Genomic DNA, 25,569 nt, shown 5'->3' with positions numbered 1-25,569 from the left:
CACCATATGTGATATTATTTTTCAGGAACCGTGAACTTCTTTTTCCTTTTTCAGCACTAATTAAAAACTGGCTGTGTTGTTTTGTTCACATCAACAAATGAATCTTCCCATAAAGTTTGCAGCAGTTTTTTCCAAAGGGTACATTTAATCTACGGCGTTAAGTCTCAGTAACAGCGCAATAAGCTTCTTCTTTGGGGGACAATAAAACAGGCTAATTTCAGTCTAAGTACTATTTGTTCCATAATGAAGAGTTAAAAGCTGTTTGGGCTGTTTGTTGTGATCATTTTGACGGTTTCTTTAATGTGGATCTGTTCAGTTTGTCTTCTTGTTTCCATCATGTGTAACACTCAGGCTTGATGCTCAATTCTGATCTAAATCCTCATTTTCAGATAGTTTTCATAAAGAATGAACAGTATTCCTACTTTGGTCACCTCAGGTAGATTGTTAATATGTAATTATACAGTAGACAAACTGGGGGTCTAAACTAAGCCCATGAACTAGATAAGACAGTATTAGTTGCTAAACTCTGAATCAACCAAAGGTGCTCTGCTACAGTCTGAGAGTAGAAAACGAGAGATTTGTGTCGAAATCTCTATTCAATCATAAATGTAACAACTTTTTTCTAGAAATAAAGACATCACAGCAACCCACTGTGAGTAGCTTATAATACTCACTGCTGACTTACAAGATGGAGATAATAACTGGTGCTCAGGGCTCGCAGTGGAACCAAGATCGAGGCCGTTTGCTTTTTGAAGTTTGCACAGACTGCTGCATTGTGCCAGTGGTCGTTCACTCTTTGCAACATAGTAGCTGTTCTAAACTGATTTTCAGGTTTATTTTTAGTATGTTATTTGCAATTGGTGTTTGTTCTGGGAAAGATATTGCAGACTGAGCAATAATGCATTTCTTGCATTTCTCATGGGTTCTAATGGGGCCTTTCTTAAAATGACTGGTCCCAGTAACAAAGGCGCTTGTCGACTCAGAAATCGAGAGAAAACCAACAACACAGCCGGCAGAACATTATGTTATTTACACGGCTGCACATAAGTGGTCCGCATGTGCGCATTCGCTGTCAAAATAAAAGACGCACCAGATAAGAAGTTGCAACGTGCGTTTGCGTCCATATAAAAGGCACTGTTTTTGTCCTAGAGTGGGATTTTCACGGCACATTCTGCACCACATCTCTGTGCGTTCATCATTTGTTTGAAGCCAGCTCACCTCCTGCAAACACTTTTCCGAGAATACGCGCTTCTTTTGTGGTTCGGACTCCTGACATTTGTTTGGAGGAACACCAAAGTAATTGCTTAAAGGAGCGTCTTCGACATCTTTAAGAGTTCTAAACAAATGTCTGTCCTCCTCCAGAAAATCTTATGTACACAAACACGCGTTGCAACTTCTTATCTTGTGCGTGTTTTTTATTTTGACAGCGAATGCGCACCTGCGGACCACTTATGTGCAGCCCTGGTTATTTAGCTCGTCATGTTGCAGCCACAGAAATTCTTTTGTCCATGAAACCATAAAGCTGCACTTTCTTTTTGCCTTATAGTCTGATTTGTCATAACTTCTCCGTTTTGTGGTAAGCTTTTCTTTGGCTGTCACTTCTTCACCCTGACCTGTCTTATTTGGCTCAGCAGAACTAAAATATATATCTGTCTGTGAAGGTTCTCAGTCATCCAGGTCATCGTAGTCAAATATATATCCTGCTGCTTTTACACGCGCACTCACATAAGCTCAGTGATTCTCTGCGCGATCAACCTCTCACATGTTTAAGCTGCGGGAGATTTCACTTGTCATGTTTGCATAGTAAGCTAACGATTAATAAGACGATGTCAGAGGAATTGGTGCACAAATTATCATCACTCACAGATCAGTGCTGTCGCTCTCTTTACACAGTTCGCGCGATTGCAAAGTGAAAGCAAAAAACAAGCGCAAATTCAAACGCAATTTCAATATGTCACATATTGACAGTGGCTCACCGATGCCAATGACATAATTACCCAGCTACATTTCCGAGAGAATGCAAAAGCATTGACATATATTTTTCCTTCCTACGATAGCCCGACGGGCAGGGCAGAGAGAGATTTTGGTAGCCTGACTGGCAAAATCGCTAGCCCCGGGACGTCGGGCTAGCGATTTTGCGAGCCCTGGTGCTCTTTAGCTTGTACTCACAGTACTCTGGAGGGTAAACACCTGTAATGACCCAGATCTCAGAGGGTTGACGACATGGAATTTATTATTATGTCTATTTTTTATGTTTAAGGACAACAGATGGAAATTAGCCTTTGGCTATAATCTGGCATGTTTACATTCATGTAATTTTTTTTTACATTTATGTTCATTAACATGCACCGTCCTAAATAAATAAATAAATAGGTTATTATTTGTTATTGTTATAGTGCATCTTTTTATTTGTCTCCCTATAATCAACCAAAAACAGTCAAGGCAGATGGCTGGGCCTCGTTCAGCATGGTTCTGCCAGGTTTCTTCATGTTTAAAGGGAGTTTTTCCTTCCTACTGTTGCCAAGTGCTTGAAGGCTGTCTGATTGCTGGGATTACTGGCATTTTCTCTATATTAGTTCACAGATGATACCAACGTGGTGGGGCTCATCCCTTGGGGTGATGAGACAGCATACAGAGCTGAGGATCAGAGGCTGTCAGATTGGTGTGCTGACAACAACCTGGACCTCAATATCACCAAAGATGAAAGAGCTGGTAGTCGACGTCAGAAGGAGGAAGTCCAAGCTGCAGCCCATCAGCATCAATGGGGAGTGTGTGGAAAGGCTGTCCAGGTTCTAGCTCCTGGGTGTGCACATAGACACAGAGCTCCAACAGAGCTCAAACACCTCAGAGGTTTTGAAGAAGGCCCAACATGTCGTTGTACTACTCCTTTCTTTATTATCAGAAATATCACTATTTCAGATTTTCTTGAAATAATCAGATATAACTTTGAGGCTATGTCACTCACACTCTACATCGCTGTGGTCTGGTCTTACTGAAAGGGCTTCACACTACAAGCACATTTATTCTACACACATGGAGCACCTGCTCTTATCACTGACTTTGAGTTCGTGGCCAATTCAGAAGTTGGATTTTACACATAAAGGCCGTAAAAACACATAAAGGCCTGGACAACCAGGAACCTTCTTTCTGTGAGAGCTAACCATCACTGTGCCACATAGTAACAACGTATCACTGAATACTATGTACTGTGCAAAGGGCTGCTGGAGGAAAGTTTGATGTTGAAAGTGTCCAGGACGGTCATTTAAGAGCATTGTAGATAATAAATATTTAAGTATTTGAAGAAAGATATATCATTTAAAACAGAACTAGACATATTGTTCACTGCCACACATCATTGCCCTTATTCAACACAATAGAGAGAAGATCACTTTGCAGCAGTGCCACGCCAGTAGGCAACAACACTCTCTGCTAATTGGACTACCAAACAAGAAAACGCTCCGAGAGACATTCACCGTCTTGCTGACAGTCTTTGACATAACTGGGCCAAACACAATAAAGAATTAATGGCATGTGCCAACATGGAGCTATTTTCTGAGACTCTGAATCCATGTATGGCCGGCATAATATGTTGCGACATTACAGAGGGGATAAAAAGAAAAAACTGGACTGACACCAGAGCCACACCTGAAACGTGTCAGAAGTGAGAGGATGTTAACTGACACTGACCAGCAATGCCAGGAACAGATGGTCCACAAAACACAAGAAATGAACAGAGAATGAAACATGTGACACAACGCTAACTATAGCTAACTATAGCTAACTATAGCTAACTATAGCTATGTTAGTGTTTAAGAACGTACCAGTGCTGGAAAAGTATGCAGTGGTGCTACGTGATTAACCTTGTGACATCCAACGAGCCAATCAGATTTTCTTTTAGCCACATATGAAATGGACAAAGATGTTACATGTCCACATTAGAAGGTTTCTGTGACAACCCTGCAAACAGGTGAACGATCTATAAAACATGTAGGCTGTTAACCTAACTGATGATTTAACCTGTGACATATTTAATCTAAACACTAAGGTCATAGTCAGTGATGACCTCGACCTCATAGGGTTCTGTCACAGGCTTAAAAGCACAGCACAGCTGGACCTACAGCCCTGTCCGCTTGGTAAAACACCCATTCTCTCCAATTCATCCAGCTCAACCTGCTGAATCAGTAGACTTCATTGCTCTTTATTCTGTCTCTGCTGGTTTCCTGCGATCTCTCTGACAGACACTCTGGCAGAAAGCCTGGAAGGCAAACTTCTTCCACTAGCCTAAAACAGAGACAGTGTTCCCTAAGCCCAGAAAATCCTCCGGTGTGTATTTGTTTCAAAACTAAACTTGATATTGCTGCTTGTTTCTTTATGGGTCACATACACAAGTTAATTAGTGACCTTTGGATCCTGGCTAGCTTTTTGCTCAGCTTCCAGTCTGAAAGCTATTTAACTCCAAACTCATTAGGGAGGCATATAGGCATATTTTCCAACCGTTGACCTATCCATCAACATTCCAGAATAGGCCTTACACTTTTTCCCTTCGACTGATCATATTAGTTGTTGGCTAGCTGGTTTCAATTCAACTCAATTAAAATCTCAACAAGCGTCATCTGAAGGTGCTTTATGTCGAAAGGTAAAGACCCTACAATAATACAGCTGTACTGTTGTATCAGCTTTAAGTCAGTAACAAACTGAAGGTAGGTAGGTGGAGAAAGCGGATAAAAAATACTGACCCCTACGCCATCCTCATGTCTGTACTGTTTCCAAGCCCGGCCTGTGTCACTGTAGAGCAGCAGGTAACTGCTGACCCAGTCCCAGCTGTCATAGCGTCCCTGTGTGGCTACAGCAGTCACCTCCATCTGCTCCCTGAGGTCCACCTGGAGCCAGGGCTCTTGGTCAGTTACCATTGGAGACCAACCTCCTGCACCTGAGGAAGAGCAGAAAATACAGGCAGAGGGTCTGACACATGCACTCTGTCAACAAGTCTTGATGTGTACGTGCGAGGAGTTTATGTGAAAGGCTTCAAGGCTAAGTTCCACTCCAGCAGCCACAGTGAAAGCCCCTGTTTCTGTGGAAAACAACTGATTCATTTTATGCACTGTATATGCAGTATGTTCAAAGTTCCAATAAAGAGCCCAATGCTTTTTATTCACCGGCAGCTTTATTTTACCTGAAAGGCTTAAGTTCAGTGGAACGGAAAAGTGGCATGACTGAGGGGCGAGTTAAAGATAGAGCAGCTTTCTGCATCACATTCAGAATTAAACCAAAACGTAGCCACAGCTCTTCCTTTGCCATTTTCCTGTGATGATGGAACGATGAGGGGCGCCTGCCCCGGACCCACAGAGCTGCACAGAGAGTGTGGTTATGGCAGGCGGGGTGGTTGACCTGCCCCACAGAGCTGATGAGAGCCCAGATGTAAGACATGTTAGTGTTGTGTTGTTGTGAGTTTCTGTTTGGATTTTTCATATTTTACTGTTTGTTTCTTTTTACATTTGGTTCCTGTTTTCATGTCTTTCCATCCTATCATTGTTTAGCCTCAGTTGTTATTATACGGTTGTGGTTCTGGCTCCTGTTTAGTTTCTATGAACGTTTCCGTTCTATACAGTTTTCTAGTCTTTGCAGTTCTGGTGTCGGTTCTCAGTTCTTGGTTTTCAGAACCAATAAGTCAGCTTCAGTCCCTGTTTCGTTATTCGTGGTTTAGTTTCCTCCATTTTTCTTGTATTCTGTGTCCCATCTGACTTCAACCATTAATGTTTCACTGTTGAGTGTCTCCTTGCTCCCATCATGATTGCTGTTTATTTCTCCTTTTATGTAGTTTTATCTGGGTTTAACTTCCTGTCTGGTAATTGTTTTTACTGCTTTCACAACGTGCCTTCGGCCTCTTCTGTTTCAGCCCTCTGCCTACATTTGGGCCCGCTGCAGGCTAACAGTGGAGGTCTATGCCCAGTTCAGCTGTAGCAAAGATATGTGGTTGTTTTTTAGGGATAATTGTTTTTCTTGGCTGACACTATTCGATGCATGAATTAATATAGCGGCTGCTCAGAAGCACTGAAAGGAGATGCTGGCTGTGTCAGCACTCTGGTCTTAAATTTACATTTTTAACTTGTACTGAAAAATCATCTTTTATAAACTAAGTTTTTAATAAGAGTTAACAGATTTAATTCAATAATTTACATATTTATTTTTGATTGGCAGTTTTATACTGCTCTGCTAAGAAGACTTCAAATAGGCACCACTACCATCCTGAAAAATGTACGAACGCATCTGTGACGCAGCTTTTTGTTACCTTTCTTGTTCAGAAACATCAGGACTCATTATGGCCTGATGCCCACTTGCTTTAGTTTTTACACAGTGGATGTTTTTGAGGGACAAATTTCTGCAAAAATGCAACATTCAGTGTGTGTAGAGGTTACAGGGCAGGTCTGCGTCATTTTGCACACGTTTAGTGTGTAACGGCCTTAATAACTTACGAATTATATTTAATGTTGTATTCAATAAGAATTGACTTGCAACTAGAAATTCAGACCACTGACGTAAAATGAAAGGATGAACATGCACATTAGTCAGGTGTTTACTGAGGTCATAGACGAAGGGAGAATACGGCCTCTTTTTCCATAAACTTCTATACAACTTGAATTATTTGGTAGTACAAAAGTAATAAGGCGAAACAGATTGTCAGATGGAGAAGCATCATTTATCACTCCAGAGAGCATGTCTCCACTTGCTGTACAGTCCAGTGGTGGCGTAGTTATACCACTGCATCCAATACTTTGCTTTGGCCCAGGTGATTAAGGCTTGTGGGTGCAGTTTGTATGCTTCTTGAGCTAATCTGAAGCCCACATCAAGTTTGGAGGTCTGTAGAAATTGGCTCTGCAGAAAGTTGGCAACCTCTGTGCACTATGCTCCTCACCATTCGCTGCCCCCCCTCTGTGATTGCACATGAACGACCACTTCGTGGCTGAGCTGCTGCTGTTCCCAGTCGCTTCCACTTAAAGTTCCATTAATAGTCGACTGTGGAATATTTAGTCGTGAGGAAATTTGACGACTGGAATAGTTGCACAGGTGGCACCTATGGAAATCACCATTGTTTCACAAATGTTTGTAGCAGCAGTCTGCATGCCTAGGTGCTTGATGTTACACACCTGTGGCCATGATTGGAACACCTGAATTCTGTGATTTGGATGTGTGACAAAATACTTTTGGCAATGTAGTGTATATTTTCTTTTTTGCTGTGACCTATCTCTCATGACACTCGTCTGCACCAGTTGCCTGACTAACAAACTTCCCAGCTACACAGATTCTGGTTTCCAGTCATATTAGCTTAGCACAGAAAGTAGGGAAATTTGATTTTGGTGTGTTATGTCTTTGTTGTCCTGTTGCTCAACTCTGCTGCTCAGCCAACAAACAAACCTTACAAATTACCATATGGCACCATTTAGGGGAAACAAACAGACTTACCAATGCCATATATGGTTTATTGCACACGAGCAGTGTTACAACAAAGAAATAACTGACCAAACAGAAATGTCTTTACTTTTTGTGAAGTTTCAGGGCTCGCTGGTTTCAGTGATACTAAGCAGAGCTTTGGGTAGATCTGATAGAGCCAGGGGAGTTGTGTTCTTGGCTACTTTGAGTTTGGCCACAAAATTCATTGTCAACTCTATAAATGCATCTATTATTGTTATTGGTGACGTTTGCAGACGGTTCAGTTACACTGCTCTTTTCTTCCAGGGTTGAGTAATTCTGCTAATGGATAAAGTAAATGGATTCCCACTCAAAGCGCTACTACAAGCCTCATTCACCTCTTCACACACCAGATCATACCAGCTCTTTTTCCCTATGCTTCAGTACTTTGTATCCAACATTCCCACTCTGATCAGTGCATTGGGAACCCAAGGACACTCTGACCAGGTGACCTGCTCCACCTCTGACAGCTGTTTCTATTGATGTTAGTTGATGATTACTGATGCTTGGTTAGTGTGTGCGTGTACATACATACATGCAGGCCGGCAAAATGCTGACCACTGAGTGATGTCACAGTGCACACATACAGCTTTTACATACAGTCTGTGGCAAAAAACATCCAGTCAGTGCCTCGAGTTGCCATGGCGACTGTGGCTGTTGAATTTCTCGGCCCACTCATCACTGCTTCCAATAGAGGGGCCATCTCCTCCAAATAGGTAAACAGACCCCTTTATATTGCTGCATGTGATAGTTTCAGAAAGTCTTAAGAGCTTATTTGTCTGTGCCTTCCAAAACAACCCATAAACCCACTATAAAAACACTTCAGCTGAGTGTTTTCTGCTCTGTTACCTCTATGGTTATTGTTAACTACAAGCATTTAGAAACACTGAATAATGCAGGAACATTCACTGTACTCACCATCTCTTCTGTTGAGCTTGGCGTTGTAGGCAGCATAGCTGACGGAGGACTCAGAGGAGCTCTGAAAGGATGAATGGGGCAGCGCCGATACCAGAGGGCCGTTACAATTATCTGGGAATAAAAGACAAAACACCAATTCAGATGCTGCGTCTGCGACATCGTATGTGTACTTTCCAGCTTGCCATGCCTATAGATCAGGCTGTAATAATGGAAAATGGATAACGCAAAGTTAAACATTTCAGGTTAAAGCGTGCCTCCGCCTGTCAATAGAGAAGTTTTAAAGCGAGAATTAGAGAGAAAATAACACGGCTGCCTCACTCCTCAGATGCCTCAAACAGTCTATTAACCCCTGCAGTGACCCTCGAAAGCTGCACAGAAAACGGCGGGGCTCCTTTTGTGTTTGTGCGTGCTCTTTTTAATCCCACATTGTGAGATTACATCACATCCGACAGACAGGAGCAGATTAAGAGTCCAGTGATCTAAAGCTGTCGGTTCTGTCTTCATCTGATCCACCCGGCTCGCCACAACAACAGCCTCTTTTCCAAGGCTTGCTTTGCTGGAGTGCAGGGCTGCATTAAGACCCGCGGCTGAGGACGTAATGAAAACTGGCACTGGCCTGATTGCAATTATCCCTTCACTCTTTCAATCAGTGTGGCACTCGCTCTTCAGAGTGAGAGGGAGGCCCTTTTGTTTTTGGATGTCATCCTCCTTTGTGCTCAGATGGATTCGAAGCACATCTGGAGCTGCAATTGGCTATCCATCTGGTTGAAAACAGCACAGCAGAATTGACAGCATGAGCTCGCTCTCTTTTCGGGTGTCCCACTGAATTTCGACTGACCTGATTTGACTTCTCTCAGATCACTTGCCAAGAGATTTTTCTAATCCTGATTTCAAGTGTGACTAAAGTGGATCACGCTGTTTTGTCCAAGACTTAAGTTATGGCTGAGCTGCAGCACATTTGCACATGTTCGTTTGGGAAGTAAGAGCAGCGGCTTGGCATCTTAACTCCACCACGAGAACTGGGGATATTATGCAACCCTGTTTGTCTTCATCTATCAAAAGTCTCCTTGATCCTGCTGGATTCCCACTAAATAACTCACCTTTCTTTCCATCTGTATCCATCCTTTCCTCAACAGTAGCTCTGCTCTGAAGGAGCACAGAACTTTAAAAGCCCAGTCAATTGCTCTGCTCCGTCGTTCAGTCCTCACATTCACAATGAAACCTTGACAGCTTTGAAGATGTGAGACAAACCAACGATACTTTGATATTCTGACACATGTTCTCAAATTGGCAGGTGATGTGAAGTGCTGTGTGAGTGCACAGAAAGTTTCTGCGTGTGCAAATTGTGCATCTCACAGACTCTGCTGTTGTTTACAGGTTTTGGTCCCGAGCCAAATGCCCAGCTGTCAGTCAGGGAGACTTATGGATGGAGGATAATTTGTCTGCAAAGCTGCTCCATGGCTTGGGATAACTGAAAATCCTCTGAAGCTGACTCACAATCTCCATGTAAGGCTCAGACGCTCGAATTTTATAGCCAAATGAACCCTGACTATAAACACATCCAAACAAGTGTGAGCAGAGAAGGAACGCTTAATCTCTCTTGAAATCAAAATTACATCAACTGCCACAAACCGATCGTCGTCGGTGTTTCTGTGCAGACCAACGCAGAGCTGAGTAGTGTTGACACTCACAGGCTGAAAGTGCCATTTTCTGTGAACACTTGAAATATTTACACATGTGCAGTGTTTCCAACTGCAGTTCAGGGCAGAGGCTTACATACTGTACACTAACCACAGCCGTCAATCATATAGTTATTTTAGATTTAATGTTTTCTTTAAGCCATTCTGGTTCCAGGGTGGAAAACAGCAGAACCGGGTTCTTCTCTGATCCCTGTGTGGATCAGAGAAGACATAAAGGCAAATATATATATACATACGACCCAAAGAAGATTTGGTTTAATGTCCCCAAACTGACCTTCACACTCATTACCACGATGAACGAGCATCTCTGACCACAATACTTAAACAGGAATGTGCATCCGCTGGATTTTTAATTTTTCATCCTCTAAAGACTTTAGAGAAAAATGAAGGGTGCACTTTTGGTTATGATGTAAGTTTTGTTTGTTTTTAAAGGACATTTATTCTTAGCTCAGTGCTTTACAATATTCCTACATTCCTACAGAAACAATGCTTTTCATCCCAGACACACTCACTAAATGTCTTTAAACGTGGGAATCTGAAAGCTTTCCATCCTGGCTCATTCACCAACACACCTAGTTGTCAGTGGTAACAACAAGTGTCATCTTACACAATGGGTGCAGCAACAAAAAGCATTGTTTTAGTAAAGAAACCAGGCACTACTTGGTCTTTTTCATTTTGTGAGCAGGTGCTCTCGTCCAGCGGCTAACAGGGCGTCTTGCTCCATTACTCGCTGTATTACCAGCTGTCCAAAAATGATGAAAATAACTTTTTGCATACACAATTTTGATGAGCAATAGCAGTAAGTGCTTAGCTCTCTGACAAATGCATTTCATTTACTGTGCATTTATCATAATAAAAGGCTTTTTCCACTTAACCCTCCAAGGTCTAAGTCAGACGTGTCAAACTCGAGGCCCACGGGCCACATTTAGCCCACAATACAGTTACCTCTACCCCACAACATAATTTCATATTTCAATTATTAATGGCTAGGGGGTATGTGGCACCCACACCAGTCATACTACAAACCCCATAATGCAGCGCAGCAGTCGGTGTCCCTGCAAGCACCAATCACTTCTTTCCCCTGTCCACTTCGACCAGTCAGGGCCAAGCAGATGGATGCAAGTCTGAGTTCACTCAATTAAAGCAAACCCCTAAAAGAAATGACCAAAACATGGTGGGATGCAGACGCTGCTGGTAAACCTGTGTGCTTTGTTTGTAGAGCTAATGTGGTCGTAGTTAAACAATATAACATAAGACGGCACCGTGTGACAAAACATCAGAACGAGTGCACAAAATACACAGCAACAGTTACGGGAGACAGAAGAGTCGTCTGATCCTACAACACACTGAAGTGAAGCTGCAGCGAAGGTTTTACAGGCAGACGAGATATCGAAGTCGGCTCGGCAGCGACGTCTCGTGCTCTGACATTTTCAAACGTTTGCCTGAGCTCACGCACACCATCACTGCTGCTGATGGTGTGCGTGAGCGTGCCACTTAAAAGCACAGTTGATGGAAAGGCTTCATCACACACACCCTTGCTGTGGATAAGAGCACGGACTGATGCTTCACAGTTGGTCATTTTCATCCACTTTATGTGTTAAACAGGAACTTTTGAGGATTCAATCAATGCATGGAAGGAGCACAGGAAAATAGATCTTTGAAATGTACAAAAGACATGAAACTGCCTTTGGACAAACTTATGATACTAACAACAGACAGAGTGGGTGTGATGCACGATGAAAAGATGCAGAGAGAGACGTCCAATCACTGCATCATAAACCAGGAAACACTATGCAGTAAATCCCTGAATATTGAACATTTAATGAGCCGGCCAACACTCGGTTAGCTTCCTCAAGGCCACTGGTTTAGATCCCCACTCGCCCTCTGGGTCCTATCATACTGAGGTGCGATGGCTAAGTCAAAAAATGCTCAATGAATTTTTCAAGCTGCATGAGGAAAGTGAAGGAGGAGCCTCAACAGTGCAAACTGCTCAGTAATCCACCTGCCGCTGATCTGTAAAAAGCACCTGTAAACATCCAGGCGGAGCTGGAGCTCCAGTGTGGTGCCACGCTAAAGCTAAAGCAGGGCCCTGTGGAGCCCACACACTTCCCCTGCTTCAGCCTCACTATGATACCCCAACTCTGCCTCCGAGTCACTTAAATCCTCAGTGTGTTAAGCAGTGCATATTTATTTAAGCAGCTTTTCTCAGTGACACCATCCAGCAGAAGGCCTCCACCGATGTCTGTTTTATTCTTTCCACAGCTCAGGACATCACCACAAACAAAACTGGTTTATTAGTGGAATTACAGCCAAAGTTTGCATTTCTTCATATCTGAAAGGTCTTCATTTCACCCAAAGATATTTTAATAGAAAACCAAATTATTTTGAATTGTATTTAAGTTATAGAGAAGACTTAATAGTCTTTTTCATTCATATCCCTGTTCAAACATGGTTACTTTGTCTGTACAGTAAATCATGTTTCACCAACAATCTAAAGAGTTTTTGTCCATTTCTATGATTGAGCTTCAGCCTGTGGTCCAAGCCCTGTGATTTTTACTACAATAAACATTCATATCATTATTATTATACACATCTGGAAACTATTTCCTTTCTTTTTCATTTATATCATTTTATTTTTCTTCTTTCCATGTCAGACTGCCACAGTGTCAACCTGATAATCCCGTCCTGGGCATTTACAACCCCTCGATCCTTCCTTGCCCCTGACTGGCCTACGTGGGGTCGGTGGGAAATTCAAACACAAGTATATCAACCAAACAGTCTTAGAAACACTGTGTGTCAAACACGAGCTCATTGTTTATTGAGATTTTGAGGGAAATCACAATACAACGTTATTTCTTTTATTTTGAAGGTACCATTTCCTTTGTTGTTAAATGTATGCATGTACATATATACAAGTGAAAGCAGCTTCACTGGAAATGTGGTGGAACCAATGTTATGTTGTGCTGCACCTGAAAAAAAAAGTATTTCTTGATGTGAACTTGTAAGTATTTCCTGACCGTCAGAGGCAAAGCTGTGTGCTGAGAGCCGATCACTGCGTTTAAGGATTATAATTTGAATCACCAGAGAAATACAGCAATGCACTGGTGCTGAGCACGAATGGACATTTGAAGATTTGCAAGCAAAGCTTTAAAAGGAAAAGCAGAGTTTTTATAAAGATTTACACAGCCAGAGATGGAGCACTTGAGACCAGCTTTGTGATTGCCAAACAAAATTCTCAGGGGGAGTTTACCAAAGAGTGTTTGGTGGACTCTGCTCTGCTGACACGCCCTGAGACAACAGAAGCCTTTGAGAATCTTCCCCTTTGCAGACGAACCATAAAAAGATGGATCGATGGAGCTTCAGCTGAAAAACAAATGATTTGGACTTTTTCTCCTCACTCTGGGCGAGAGCTGCCCACACCATGGCTCAGTTGCTTATCATAGGTTAACAAAAAGAGTTTGACATCACAGCAGAGATGGCAGCAATGCACTCCATGAAAGGGAGAGGCAACTGCACGCTCAGACAGCAGGGGACATGACGCACAATGGCAATGTTGATTAAACAGTGACAAAGGTTGCATTTCATATTTTTACTGCCTGTAGCAGTATAAAACTGATCAAATTACTATGCAGCAAAACTGATTCAACTTATTGGTGCGAACCACCACGACGGACCCAGTTTCTCATGTGGCCCCGTGGGGAAATGACTTGCCCACGCCTGCTACGATCCACACGCTGCGAACCAGGAATCCCAAACTCTAAACAGGGAGTTCATTTCATGGTTGTAGTATAAAGAAAAAAAAACAGGAGCACAGCTCCATACAGGGATGAATGATGCTGGCTGCTGTAACTAGTGACCACAAGCAGATAAGTAGAACAATTTATCAGCTGTTTTTACTTTTTTTCTTGAGACCTATACTACTGTATATCATTGCACATGTGCATAGTGACAATAAAGCATTCTATTCTATTCTGTTCTGTTCTGTTCTATTCTGTTCTGTTCTATTCTATTCTGTTCTATTCTGTTCTGTTCTGTTCTATTCTGTTCTGTTCTCTTCTCTTCTGTTCTATTCTATTCTGTTCTATTCTGTTCTATTCTCTTCTATTCTGTTCTGTTCTATTCTGTTCTATTCTATTCTCTTCTATTCTGTTCTGTTGTATTCTATTCTATTCTGTTCTATTCTATTCTGTTCTATTCTATTCTGTTCTATTCTATTCTGTTCTGTTGTATTCTATTCTGTTCTATTCTATTCTCTTCTATTCTCTTCTATTCTATTCTGTTCTGTTGTATTCTATTCTATTCTGTTCTATTCTATTTTGTTCTATTCTATTCTGTTCTATTCTCTTCTATTCTATTCTCTTCTATTCTCTTCTGTTGTATTCTATTCTGTTGTATTCTATTCTGTTCTCTTCTATTCTATTGTATTCTATTCTGTTGTGTTGTATTCTATTCTGTTCTATTATGTTGTATTCTATTCTGTTGTATTCTATTCTGTTCTATTCTATTCTATTCTGTTCTGTTGTATTCTATTCTGTTGTATTCTATTCTGTTCTATTCTGTTGTATTCTATTCTGTTCTATTCTATTCTCTTCTATTCTGTTCTGTTTTATTCTATTCTGTTCTATTCTGTTCTATTCTATTCTGTTTTATTCTGTTCTATTCTGTTCTATTCTATTCTCTTCTATTCTATTCTGTTCTATTCTATTCTCTTCTGTTGTATTCTCTTCTGTTCTATTCTATTCTGTTCTATTCTATTCTGTTCTATTCTATTCTGTTCTATTCTATTCTATTCTGTTGTATTCTATTCTGTTCTCTTCTATTCTATTGTATTCTATTCTGTTGTGTTGTATTCTATTCTGTTCTATTATGTTGTATTCTATTCTGTTGTATTCTATTCTGTTCTATTCTCTTCTATTCTATTCTGTTCTGTTGTATTCTATTCTGTTCTATTCTGTTCTATTCTATTCTCTTCTATTCTGTTCTGTTTTATTCTATTCTGTTCTATTCTGTTCTATTCTATTCTGTTTTATTCTGTTCTATTCTGTTCTATTCTATTCTCTTCTATTCTATTCTGTTCTATTCTATTCTCTTCTGTTGTATTCTCTTCTGTTCTATTCTATTCTGTTCTATTCTATTCTGTTCTATTCTATTCTGTTCTATTCTATTCTGTTCTGTTGTATTCTATTCTGTTATATTATATTCTGTTCTCTTCTATTCTATTCTGTTCTGTTGTATTCTATTCTATTCTGTTCTATTCTATTTTGTTCTATTCTATTCTGTTCTATTCTCTTCTCTTCTATTCTATTCTCTTCTATTCTCTTCTGTTGTATTCTATTCTGTTGTATTCTATTCTATTCTGTTGTATTCTATTCTGTTCTGTTGTATTCTATTCTGTTCTATTCTGTTGTATTCTATTCTGTTCTATTCTATTCTCTTCTATTCTCTTCTATTCTATTCTGTTCTGTTGTATTCTATTCTGTTCTATTCTGTTGTATTCTATTCTGTTCTATTCTATTCTCTTCTATTCTGTTCTGTTTTATTCTATTCTGTTCTATTCTATTCTGTTCTATTCTATTCTGTTTTATTCTGTTCTATTCTATTCTGTTCTGTTGTATTCTGTTGTATTCTGTTGTATTCTGTTCTATTCTATTCTGTTCTATTCTATTGTATTCTATTCTATTCTCTTCTGTTGTATTCTATTCTGTTCTATTCTATTCTATTCTGTTCTATTCTGTTGTATTCTATTCTGTTGTATTCTATTCTGTTCTATTCTATTCTCTTCTATTCTGTTCTGTTCTATTCTCTTCTATTCTCCTCTATTCTATTCTGTTCTGTTCTATTCTCTTCTATTCTCCTCTATTCTATTCTGTTCTATTCTATTCCCTTCTCTTCTGTTCTGTTGTATTCTATTCTGTTCTTTTCTGTTGTATTCTATTCTGTTCTATTCTATTCTGTTCTATTCTGTTCTGTTCTCTTCTATTCTCCTCTATTCTATTCTGTTCTGTTCTATTCTCTTCTATTCTCCTCTATTCTATTCTGTTCTATTCTATTCTGTTCTATTCTGTTCTGTTCTATTCTATTCTGTTCTATTCGGTTCTATTCTGTTGTATTCTATTCTGTTCTCTTCTATTCTATTGTATTCTATTCTGTTGTGTTGTATTCTATTCTGTTCTATTCTGTTGTATTCTATTCTGTTGTATTCTATTCTGTTCTATTCTCTTCTATTCTATTCTGTTCTGTTGTATTCTATTCTGTTGTATTCTATTCTGTTCTATTCTGTTGTATTCTATTCTGTTCTATTCTCTTCTCTTCTATTCTGTTCTGTTTTATTCTATTCTGTTCTATTCTGTTCTATTCTATTCTGTTTTATTCTGTTCTATTCTGTTCTATTCTATTCTCTTCTATTCTATTCTGTTCTATTCTATTCTCTTCTGTTGTATTCTATTCTGTTCTATTCTATTCTGTTCTATTCTGTTCTGTTGTATTCTATTCTGTTCTATTCTATTCTGTTCTATTCTATTCTGTTCTCTTGTATTCTATTCTATTCTATTTTGTTCTATTCTATTCTGTTCTATTCTGTTCTATTCTATTCTCTTCTATTCTCTTCTGTTGTATTCTATTCTGTTGTATTCTATTCTGTTCTCTTCTATTCTATTGTATTCTATTCTGTTGTGTTGTATTCTATTCTGTTCTATTCTGTTGTATTCTATTCTGTTGTATTCTATTCTGTTCTATTCTGTTCTGTTGTATTCTATTCTGTTGTATTCTATTCTGTTCTATTCTGTTGTATTCTATTCTGTTCTATTCTATTCTCTTCTATTTTGTTCTGTTTTATTCTATTCTGTTCTATTCTGTTCTATTCTATTCTGTTGTATTCTGTTGTATTCTATTCTGTTCTGTTCTGTTGTATTCTATTCTGTTCTATTCTATTCTGTTCTCTTCTATTCTATTCTGTTCTGTTGTATTCTATTCTATTCTGTTCTATTCTATTTTGTTCTATTCTATTCTGTTCTATTCTATTCTGTTCTCTTGTATTCTATTCTATTCTATTTTGTTCTATTCTATTCTGTTCTATTCTCTTCTATTCTATTCTCTTCTATTCTCTTCTGTTGTATTCTATTCTGTTGTATTCTATTCTGTTCTCTTCTATTCTATTGTATTCTATTCTGTTGTGTTGTATTCTATTCTGTTGTATTCTATTCTGTTCTGTTCTATTCTATTCTGTTGTATTCTGTTGTATTCTATTCTGTTCTGTTCTGTTGTATTCTATTCTGTTCTATTCTATTCTGTTCTCTTCTATTCTATTCTGTTCTGTTGTATTCTATTCTATTCTGTTCTATTCTATTCTGTTCTATTCTATTCTGTTCTATTCTCTTCTATTCTATTCTCTTCTATTCTGTTCTGTTTTATTCTATTCTGTTCTATTCTGTTCTATTCTATTCTGTTTTATTCTGTTCTATTCTGTTCTATTCTATTCTCTTCTATTCTATTCTGTTCTATTCTATTCTCTTCTGTTGTATTCTATTCTGTTCTATTCTATTCTGTTCTGTTGTATTCTATTCTGTTCTATTCTATTCTGTTCTCTTCTATTCTATTCTGTTCTGTTGTATTCTATTCTATTCTGTTCTATTCTATTTTGTTCTATTCTATTCTGTTCTATTCTCTTCTATTCTATTCTCTTCTATTCTCTTCTGTTGTATTCTATTCTGTTGTATTCTATTCTATTCTGTTGTATTCTATTCTGTTCTGTTGTATTCTATTCTGTTCTATTCTGTTGTATTCTATTCTGTTCTATTCTATTCTCTTCTATTCTATTCTGTTGTATTCTATTCTGTTCTATTCTGTTGTATTCTATTCTGTTCTATTCTATTCTCTTCTATTCTGTTCTGTTTTATTCTATTCTGTTCTATTCTGTTCTATTCTATTCTGTTTTATTCTGTTCTATTCTGTTCTATTCTATTCTCTTCTATTCTATTCTATTCTGTTCTATTCTATTCTGTTCTATTCTATTCTGTTCTATTCTATTCTGTTCTCTTGTATTCTATTCTATTCTATTTTGTTCTATTCTATTCTGTTCTATTCTCTTCTATTCTATTCTCTTCTATTCTGTTCTGTTTTATTCTATTCTGTTCTATTCTGTTCTATTCTATTCTGTTTTATTCTGTTCTATTCTGTTCTATTCTATTCTCTTCTATTCTATTCTGTTCTATTCTATTCTCTTCTGTTGTATTCTATTCTGTTCTATTCTATTCTGTTCTGTTGTATTCTATTCTGTTCTATTCTATTCTGTTCTCTTCTATTCTATTCTGTTCTGTTGTATTCTATTCTATTCTGTTCTATTCTATTTTGTTCTATTCTATTCTGTTCTATTCTCTTCTATTCTATTCTCTTCTATTCTCTTCTGTTGTATTCTATTCTGTTGTATTCTATTCTATTCTGTTGTATTCTATTCTGTTCTGTTGTATTCTATTCTGTTCTATTCTGTTGTATTCTATTCTGTTCTATTCTATTCTCTTCTATTCTATTCTGTTGTATTCTATTCTGTTCTATTCTGTTGTATTCTATTCTGTTCTATTCTATTCTCTTCTATTCTGTTCTGTTTTATTCTATTCTGTTCTATTCTGTTCTATTCTATTCTGTTTTATTCTGTTCTATTCTGTTCTATTCTATTCTCTTCTATTCTATTCTCTTCTGTTGTATTCTATTCTGTTCTATTCTATTCTGTTCTATTCTATTCTGTTCTGTTGTATTCTATTCTGTTCTATTCTATTCTGTTCTCTTCTATTCTATTCTGTTCTGTTGTATTCTATTCTATTCTGTTCTATTCTATTTTGTTCTATTCTATTCTGTTCTATTCTCTTCTCTTCTATTCTATTCTCTTCTATTCTCTTCTGTTGTATTCTATTCTGTTGTATTCTATTCTATTCTGTTGTATTCTATTCTGTTCTGTTGTATTCTATTCTGTTCTATTCTGTTGTATTCTATTCTGTTCTATTCTATTCTCTTCTATTCTCTTCTATTCTATTCTGTTCTGTTGTATTCTATTCTGTTCTATTCTGTTGTATTCTATTCTGTTCTATTCTATTCTCTTCTATTCTGTTCTGTTCTATTCTATTCTGTTCTATTCTATTCTGTTTTATTCTGTTCTATTCTATTCTGTTCTGTTGTATTCTGTTGTATTCTGTTCTATTCTATTCTGTTCTATTCTATTGTATTCTATTCTATTCTCTTCTGTTGTATTCTATTCTGTTGTATTCTATTCTGTTCTATTCTATTCTCTTCTATTCTGTTGTATTCTATTCTGTTGTATTCTATTCTGTTCTATTTTATTCTCTTCTATTCTCTTCTCTTCTATTCTGTTCTGTTGTATTCTATTCTGTTCTATTCTATTCTGTTCTATTCTGTTGTATTCTATTCTGTTCTATTCTATTCTCTTCTATTCTGTTCTGTTCTATTCTCTTCTATTCTCCTCTATTCTATTCTGTTCTGTTCTATTCTCTTCTATTCTCCTCTATTCTATTCTGTTCTATTCTATTCCCTTCTCTTCTGTTCTGTTGTATTCTATTCTGTTCTTTTCTGTTGTATTCTATTCTGTTCTATTCTGTTCTATTCTGTTCTGTTCTATTCTCTTCTATTCTCCTCTATTCTATTCTGTTCTGTTCTATTCTCTTCTATTCTTCTCTATTCTATTCTGTTCTATTCTATTCTGTTCTATTCTGTTCTGTTCTATTCTATTCTGTTCTATTCGGTTCTATTCGGTTCTGTTCTGTTTTATTCTATTCTGTTCTGTTGTATTCTGTTTTATTCTGTTCTATTCTATTCTGTTCTGTTGTATTCTGTTGTATTCTGTTCTATTCTATTTTGTTCTATTCTATTCTGTTCTATTCTATTCTCTTCTGTTGTATTCTATTCTGTTGTATTCTATTCTCTTCTATTCTGTTGTATTCTATTCTGTTGTATTCTATTCTGTTCTATTTTATTCTCTTCTATTCTCTTCTCTTCTATTCTGTTCTGTTGTATTCTATTCTGTTCTATTCTGTTGTATTCTATTCTGTTCTATTCTATACTCTTCTATTCTCTTCTCTTCTGTTCTGTTGTATTCTATTCTGTTCTTTTCTGTTGTATTCTATTCTGTTCTATTCTATTCTGTTCTATTCTGTTCTGTTCTATTCTCTTCTATTCTCCTCTATTCTATTCTATTCTGTTCTATTCTGTTGTATTCTATTCTGTTCTATTCTATTCTATTCTGGTCTATTCTATTCTGTTGTATTCTATTCTGTTCTATTCTGTTGTATTCTATTCTGTTCTGTTCTATTCTCTTCTATTCTATTCTGGTCTATTCTGTTCTGTTCTATTCTGTTCTCCTCTATTCTCTTCTATTCTATTCTGTTCTGGTGACTCAGTCTGTTTCAGTATTGCTGCTCTCAGAACTCATTGTTTTTAGAGTGCAGAGCTGTGTGCATGCACATTTGTGTATTTAACATGAGTCAAATCATAATGATAACATCAATAATAATAATACTGAATCATGACGATACATATTTAGTGCATTAATGGAGAAACACGTTCAATGTCACCTTAACTGGAAAGCTAAGCTAATGAATCACCTCCATAATCTCCTGTTTATGGCACGCGTTCAAACAGCAGCGTTTCTGCCTCATTCACAAAGAAGTGACCACAGAGGGATCCACACCCAGAACGTGAGCCTGTGAGGAGGCCTGCCTCAATCTGGTCTCAAACTGTAAATGAAATCGTTATTTAAAGACTGCATTTTGATGATTCAGGTGTGTATTTGTTCACCGATCAGCACATATTGATGAGAAGAGGCCTACTGCAACCAGCCACACATGCATAAAGACCGACAATATGGGATTGATGGAATGCTACGAGGCCTGCCAACCCAATCAGAGCGGTCATATGCAACACATGTTGAAGCCATGGATGAGCAGAAAGCCAACATTTAGACTGACCCATAAGTACCTGGTAGCCCATTAAAATAACATCAACAGCAGACAGCTACTATTACAGCTGGAGACCCAGAGGCTACAGTGTGTAACAGTAAGCAGTATGAACACAATGGTCCAGCACTGGTGTAACAGAGCAGTGTAAATGAACTAGATGATGCCCCGCCTCCTGAAATGACAGATGTTTCTACTGGGGTGAAAGAAATGTGTGTGGCCAAACTCGAGGTAGCCACCCAGCCAGGAGCACGACTCTGAGCAGATGCTTTCAGATGTAAGCAGTGTTCTACCCACTATTCCCACTGCCACTATCACTGAAACCATTGAACTCATAGATGCTATGAAACCATATAGGACCAAGGATGCATGCAGAGGAAGCCCCCCTGTGGAGAAGAAAGCTGGAAGCCAAAATGAGGGGAGCCCACATGGATGTTAGCAGGGTTAACTGAGGTGTAGAAAGCACTCATGAGAGACATCATCATGAAAGAGGTCAAACAAGATAACTGAGGCTCGCAGCTCAGGCTGTAGACATGGAAATGAAACAGAAGGGCAGACCCGCCCACAGCTGGATTTAAGCAATGCTGGAAGAACATCTGGGAACCAGACTAAGCTTGGCCCTGCCTGGACAGACTGTGGCTCCGGGCCACACACACGTATGTGGGAAAGCTTGGCACTGTGCAGGACTAATAGTGGTCTAAGAACATTCATCAGGAGCTCCACGGGACTGTGGAAGAAAACACTGGAGGTCATCATCAAAACATACCAAGGTGACTCTCTGTGCTGTTGTTCAGTGACAGAGTTTGATTTAGTCACATCATTTAGTTTTATATCTAGATTGTTCTAGTTTATCATTAAATCTACATTTTATTTGGTTAACTCAAATTTAAGTGTAACAGTCTTTCAGGTTTTTTATGGTTAAAAAACATCAAATACAAAATGTGTCCACATGTCTGCTCTTCCTTCCAAGCTCTGACATTTTCACGCATTAGAAACACTGAGCAGAAGAGCCAGTTGTGCGTTTCCCAGAGGCAGATTGTCTAACCTTACTGCACAACGAGCTGACGAATCGGCCACACTGTAATTAGTCTGATTGGATGGAAATAATAATTTCATCTCGTTGTTGTTCATTAATGAAAGAGTCAGAGCATGTCATCATAGTTTCTGTCCTCGTGCATTAGTTTGTTTTTGTCAGAGTAAGAAGGCCGCTGATGAAAACTATGATGGAAATGATTGGTCAACAAAATGAACAGTGTTACACTGGCCTCCACCCCCGACACCAGCTCATCACTGCGTGTGGGTACAGATGTAGATTTAGGAGTGGAGGGACCATCATCCACCTGCTTTTCATGGATGACATTAGGATGTCACTCGGACTGTGAGCGTGGCCGAACGGTTACAAGATGCCACTGATGTCAAGACAGAAAGTTCCTCACACTGCATGGAGGTCTCCAGCCAACATCTCGAGGCCCTTTGAGCAAAGAGGAGGGCGAGGATTAGCCAGGGGAACAATCTGGGATGGAACATGGAGCATCTGGGAATACATCAGGAAGATGGTCCCCCTCTAAAAATTCCTCAGGGACCTGAAGATAGATGGTGATGAAGAAAATGAGGAGAAGCTGTCATGGATGACCAAGTCTGTGCTGTCGACAGCTAGAAAAAGTGGTACACTTCCAAAATCCCACCAAAGGCCGGCCTAACGGGCAGCACGGAGGCTCTGCTCACAGGTGCACAGGTCCACCATTGAGCAGACTTTCCACTACATTGCTGCAGGACGCAAGATGCAAGCTGGACACTGGCAGGCACAATGAACTGGGTCACCAGTAAAACCTTTGCTGCAAAGAAGCTGGGGGGAGTTTTTAATCCAACCAACTGTTCAATCACCTCCAATGTGAAGAGAATTTATAGCTATTTCCATCTACTGCCATTATTTCACTCAGCAAACAGAACATTAAAGCTACTGACGTTTAAATTAAAAGCACATTTTTATCAGTGATTCCTGAGATTAGGGACAAAACAGGTTTTCATTTTCAAAAACACATTTACATATAATTGTTACACAAAGTTGTGGCTGTCGCACCATGTTTTGGTCTCCAGGTGTAACATTTTTTAATAAATTATGTTTTTGCTGGAGAAGTGCAAGGTTTTTGTCAACACCGTCAGACACAAAGAAATGCAAAAATATATATTTTAAATGAAGTTGTTTCAGCTTTTTTGACTATTAGCAGCTTTGCTGTTCTACTGTTTATGCACAGATGTTTATACCACATTTAAAAGTAAGATTTTGTTATTAGAGTTACAGTCATACATATTTTCAGAAGCTTGTATTTAATCTCTATAAGAAACAATCATATTTGGCAGCATTTATTGAGAAAATTACGTATTTTTATTGGAAGATCATGAGAGAGGAAACTGTATGGTTCTCCAAAAGAGAAAAATAAAAAAAACTCCATATTATGGAGTTGACAAGGTGCTGACGGTGGTGACACACGAGTAGAAAACAAGATATTATTTCTTTCAAAATGACCATTAAACCTTAACAACCTTTGTAATATCACAAGACGCATCATAACAATTCTGTTTTTGCACACGTCAAGTTCTGCATCTTAATCGTTCACCAAGCAGCCGCCTGCTCCTGATTCCTAAAGTTCTCTGTGGTTGTGTTTAGACGCTGCTGGACTTTCTCTCCTTTTGTCTCTGTGCTTGTTTCCAAAACCTTCTCTTCTGACTTTTTTCTCTTCCTTTCAGATCACTGGTGTTCTTTATTTTTCCCTCTTTCATTCTCTTTCTCCATCTTTCCCTTTATGAGAAACTCTTTCTTCAACTCAGGCTGACTGTTAATGTTTTCTCTCCTTCTTTTTTGATCCTCCCTGTTCCTTCTCTTTCGTTCCTCTGACAGCTTCCCCTTTGCTATTCTAGCCTGAAATGTACCATTTTGTAATTACTATAATTTTTCTGAAGCATGTGCATTTATACAGATTAAGGATGAATATTCACAACACAATTATGCATCAAGCAATAGAGATGCTATCCGGTCTTTATGTCTGATGTCATTAGCCGTTTCCAGGTCCAAACTCGGCTGCAGATCCCAAAGTCACAGGAGCTCTGCAGCAAATCTGAGAGTCACAAACTGTCTAAATTCTTTCATCTTTAATTAAATGATCAGTGTGGCTCTACCAGGTGTAACATCCAGGCATCCATGAAAACAGAATATATGAAATTTAACAGAGTTAAAGTTAGATTGTTTCCACCTGAACATGATACGCCAGCTCTGCTATCACTTCCAACAGTGATGTTTGTAGGGTTACTGAAGTTGGGCTAGCTGGTATATAGTGATGTGCTAATTGGTTGCTAGCGACACAGCTATGTTAGCATAACATAAACACAGTGAAGCTGGAGGATGAATGCTAACTTTTTTCCACTTGATAAAGGTTAACATGAGGGTTCCTGATGGTTAGGCTGACAGTGATCACTGACTGTTTTTAGGGGCTTGTTCAGATGTAATAGAACAAGATAAAAAGCATTAAAACATTTTAACAGGCTTAATAAACACAGAGTAGTTTGGGCCCGGAAGCAGGATTCATACATCAGCTCTCAGGCACAGCTAGCTCAGCAGATGCCACATGATCGGAAGGTTGGGCGTTCAAATCCAACGAACAGAGGCTATGCTGGATTGGTAGCTGCCCACTGCATCACTGAGTGAATGGGTCAAATGCAGAGGACTAAGCATTTTCCTACAGGATTAATAATGTAAACATAAACAATGAGATTCAAGATAAGACAAATTTGATATTTGACACATCTGTGAAGCAGAAATATCAGTAAAATACACAGGAAGCAATATGACTGAAATATTAGTAAAAATAACTTAATATAAATGGTGAACAGGACACTTTTGTGACATTTGTCAACACCATTAGAAAAAGGGTCCACACCGTCAGACAAAATGGTGTTGATGGTGTTGACATCTGACAGAAGCCATCTTGTTTTTCATCAGCTGCTTACGCCTCTACAAGCCTCCTGAATGAAGCTGTTTTTACAGTGTTGACGCACTATGCTGTGACACAGAGTTTATCAGAAAGGTGTGCAATAAATGAAATAAAACAATTATCACAGCAGTGACCTCATGGCATGTGCATCAAACAGGAAGTGGTAAAGGGGTCCTCAGAGTGTAAGCTGCCCACAATAATTCCTGATTTTTTTGTACTTTTAAAAAAATCTGACGGTGTTGACAAAAACTCTGGACACGATTTTAATCACTTAAAAAATGTGTAAAAATAAAATTTCAATGTCATATTTTGATATTATAAAAGGTATTTACTTAAATACTCAGTGACGAGAGCCATGATGTTTAATTTTACATTACTCTTAATTTTTTTCTGTATTTTAATATCATCACACCTGCTTGTGGACAGTGGATTTTTAAGGTACTGGTGATGTGTTGTACCATTTAAAATAAATATACATGTATAAAAAATGCAAAATCACAGTTTGTCTTTTAGGCAGTTGGTTAACACTTGTATGCA

General features: G+C 38.5%; 1 protein-coding gene across 1 annotated transcript in view; it reads right to left on the bottom strand.

Moving 5' to 3' along the window:
- LOC147310836 (contactin-associated protein-like 5) overlaps nt 1–25,569 on the bottom strand; it is a 141,494-nt gene that overhangs the window by 99,703 nt on the left and 16,222 nt on the right. The window contains exons 2-3 of the mRNA XM_086267733.1: nt 8,386–8,496; nt 4,737–4,930 (exon numbers count right to left, since the gene is read on the bottom strand). Coding sequence (XP_086123859.1) covers nt 4,737–4,930; nt 8,386–8,496 — 305 coding nt within the window. The remainder of the gene's footprint in view (nt 1–4,736; nt 4,931–8,385; nt 8,497–25,569) is intronic.

The sequence above is a fragment of the Aulonocara sp. 'chitande type north' Nkhata Bay genome, linkage group LG16 (assembly GCF_057382095.1).
Source record: "Aulonocara sp. 'chitande type north' Nkhata Bay isolate Kocher_YH1m ecotype deep benthic linkage group LG16, A_spYH_male_GT1.1, whole genome shotgun sequence".
NCBI classification, from domain to species: Eukaryota; Metazoa; Chordata; class Actinopteri; order Cichliformes; family Cichlidae; genus Aulonocara; species Aulonocara sp. 'chitande type north' Nkhata Bay.
Note: the sequence above shows the minus strand (reverse complement) of the source record. Positions and strands in the feature narration are given on the sequence as shown.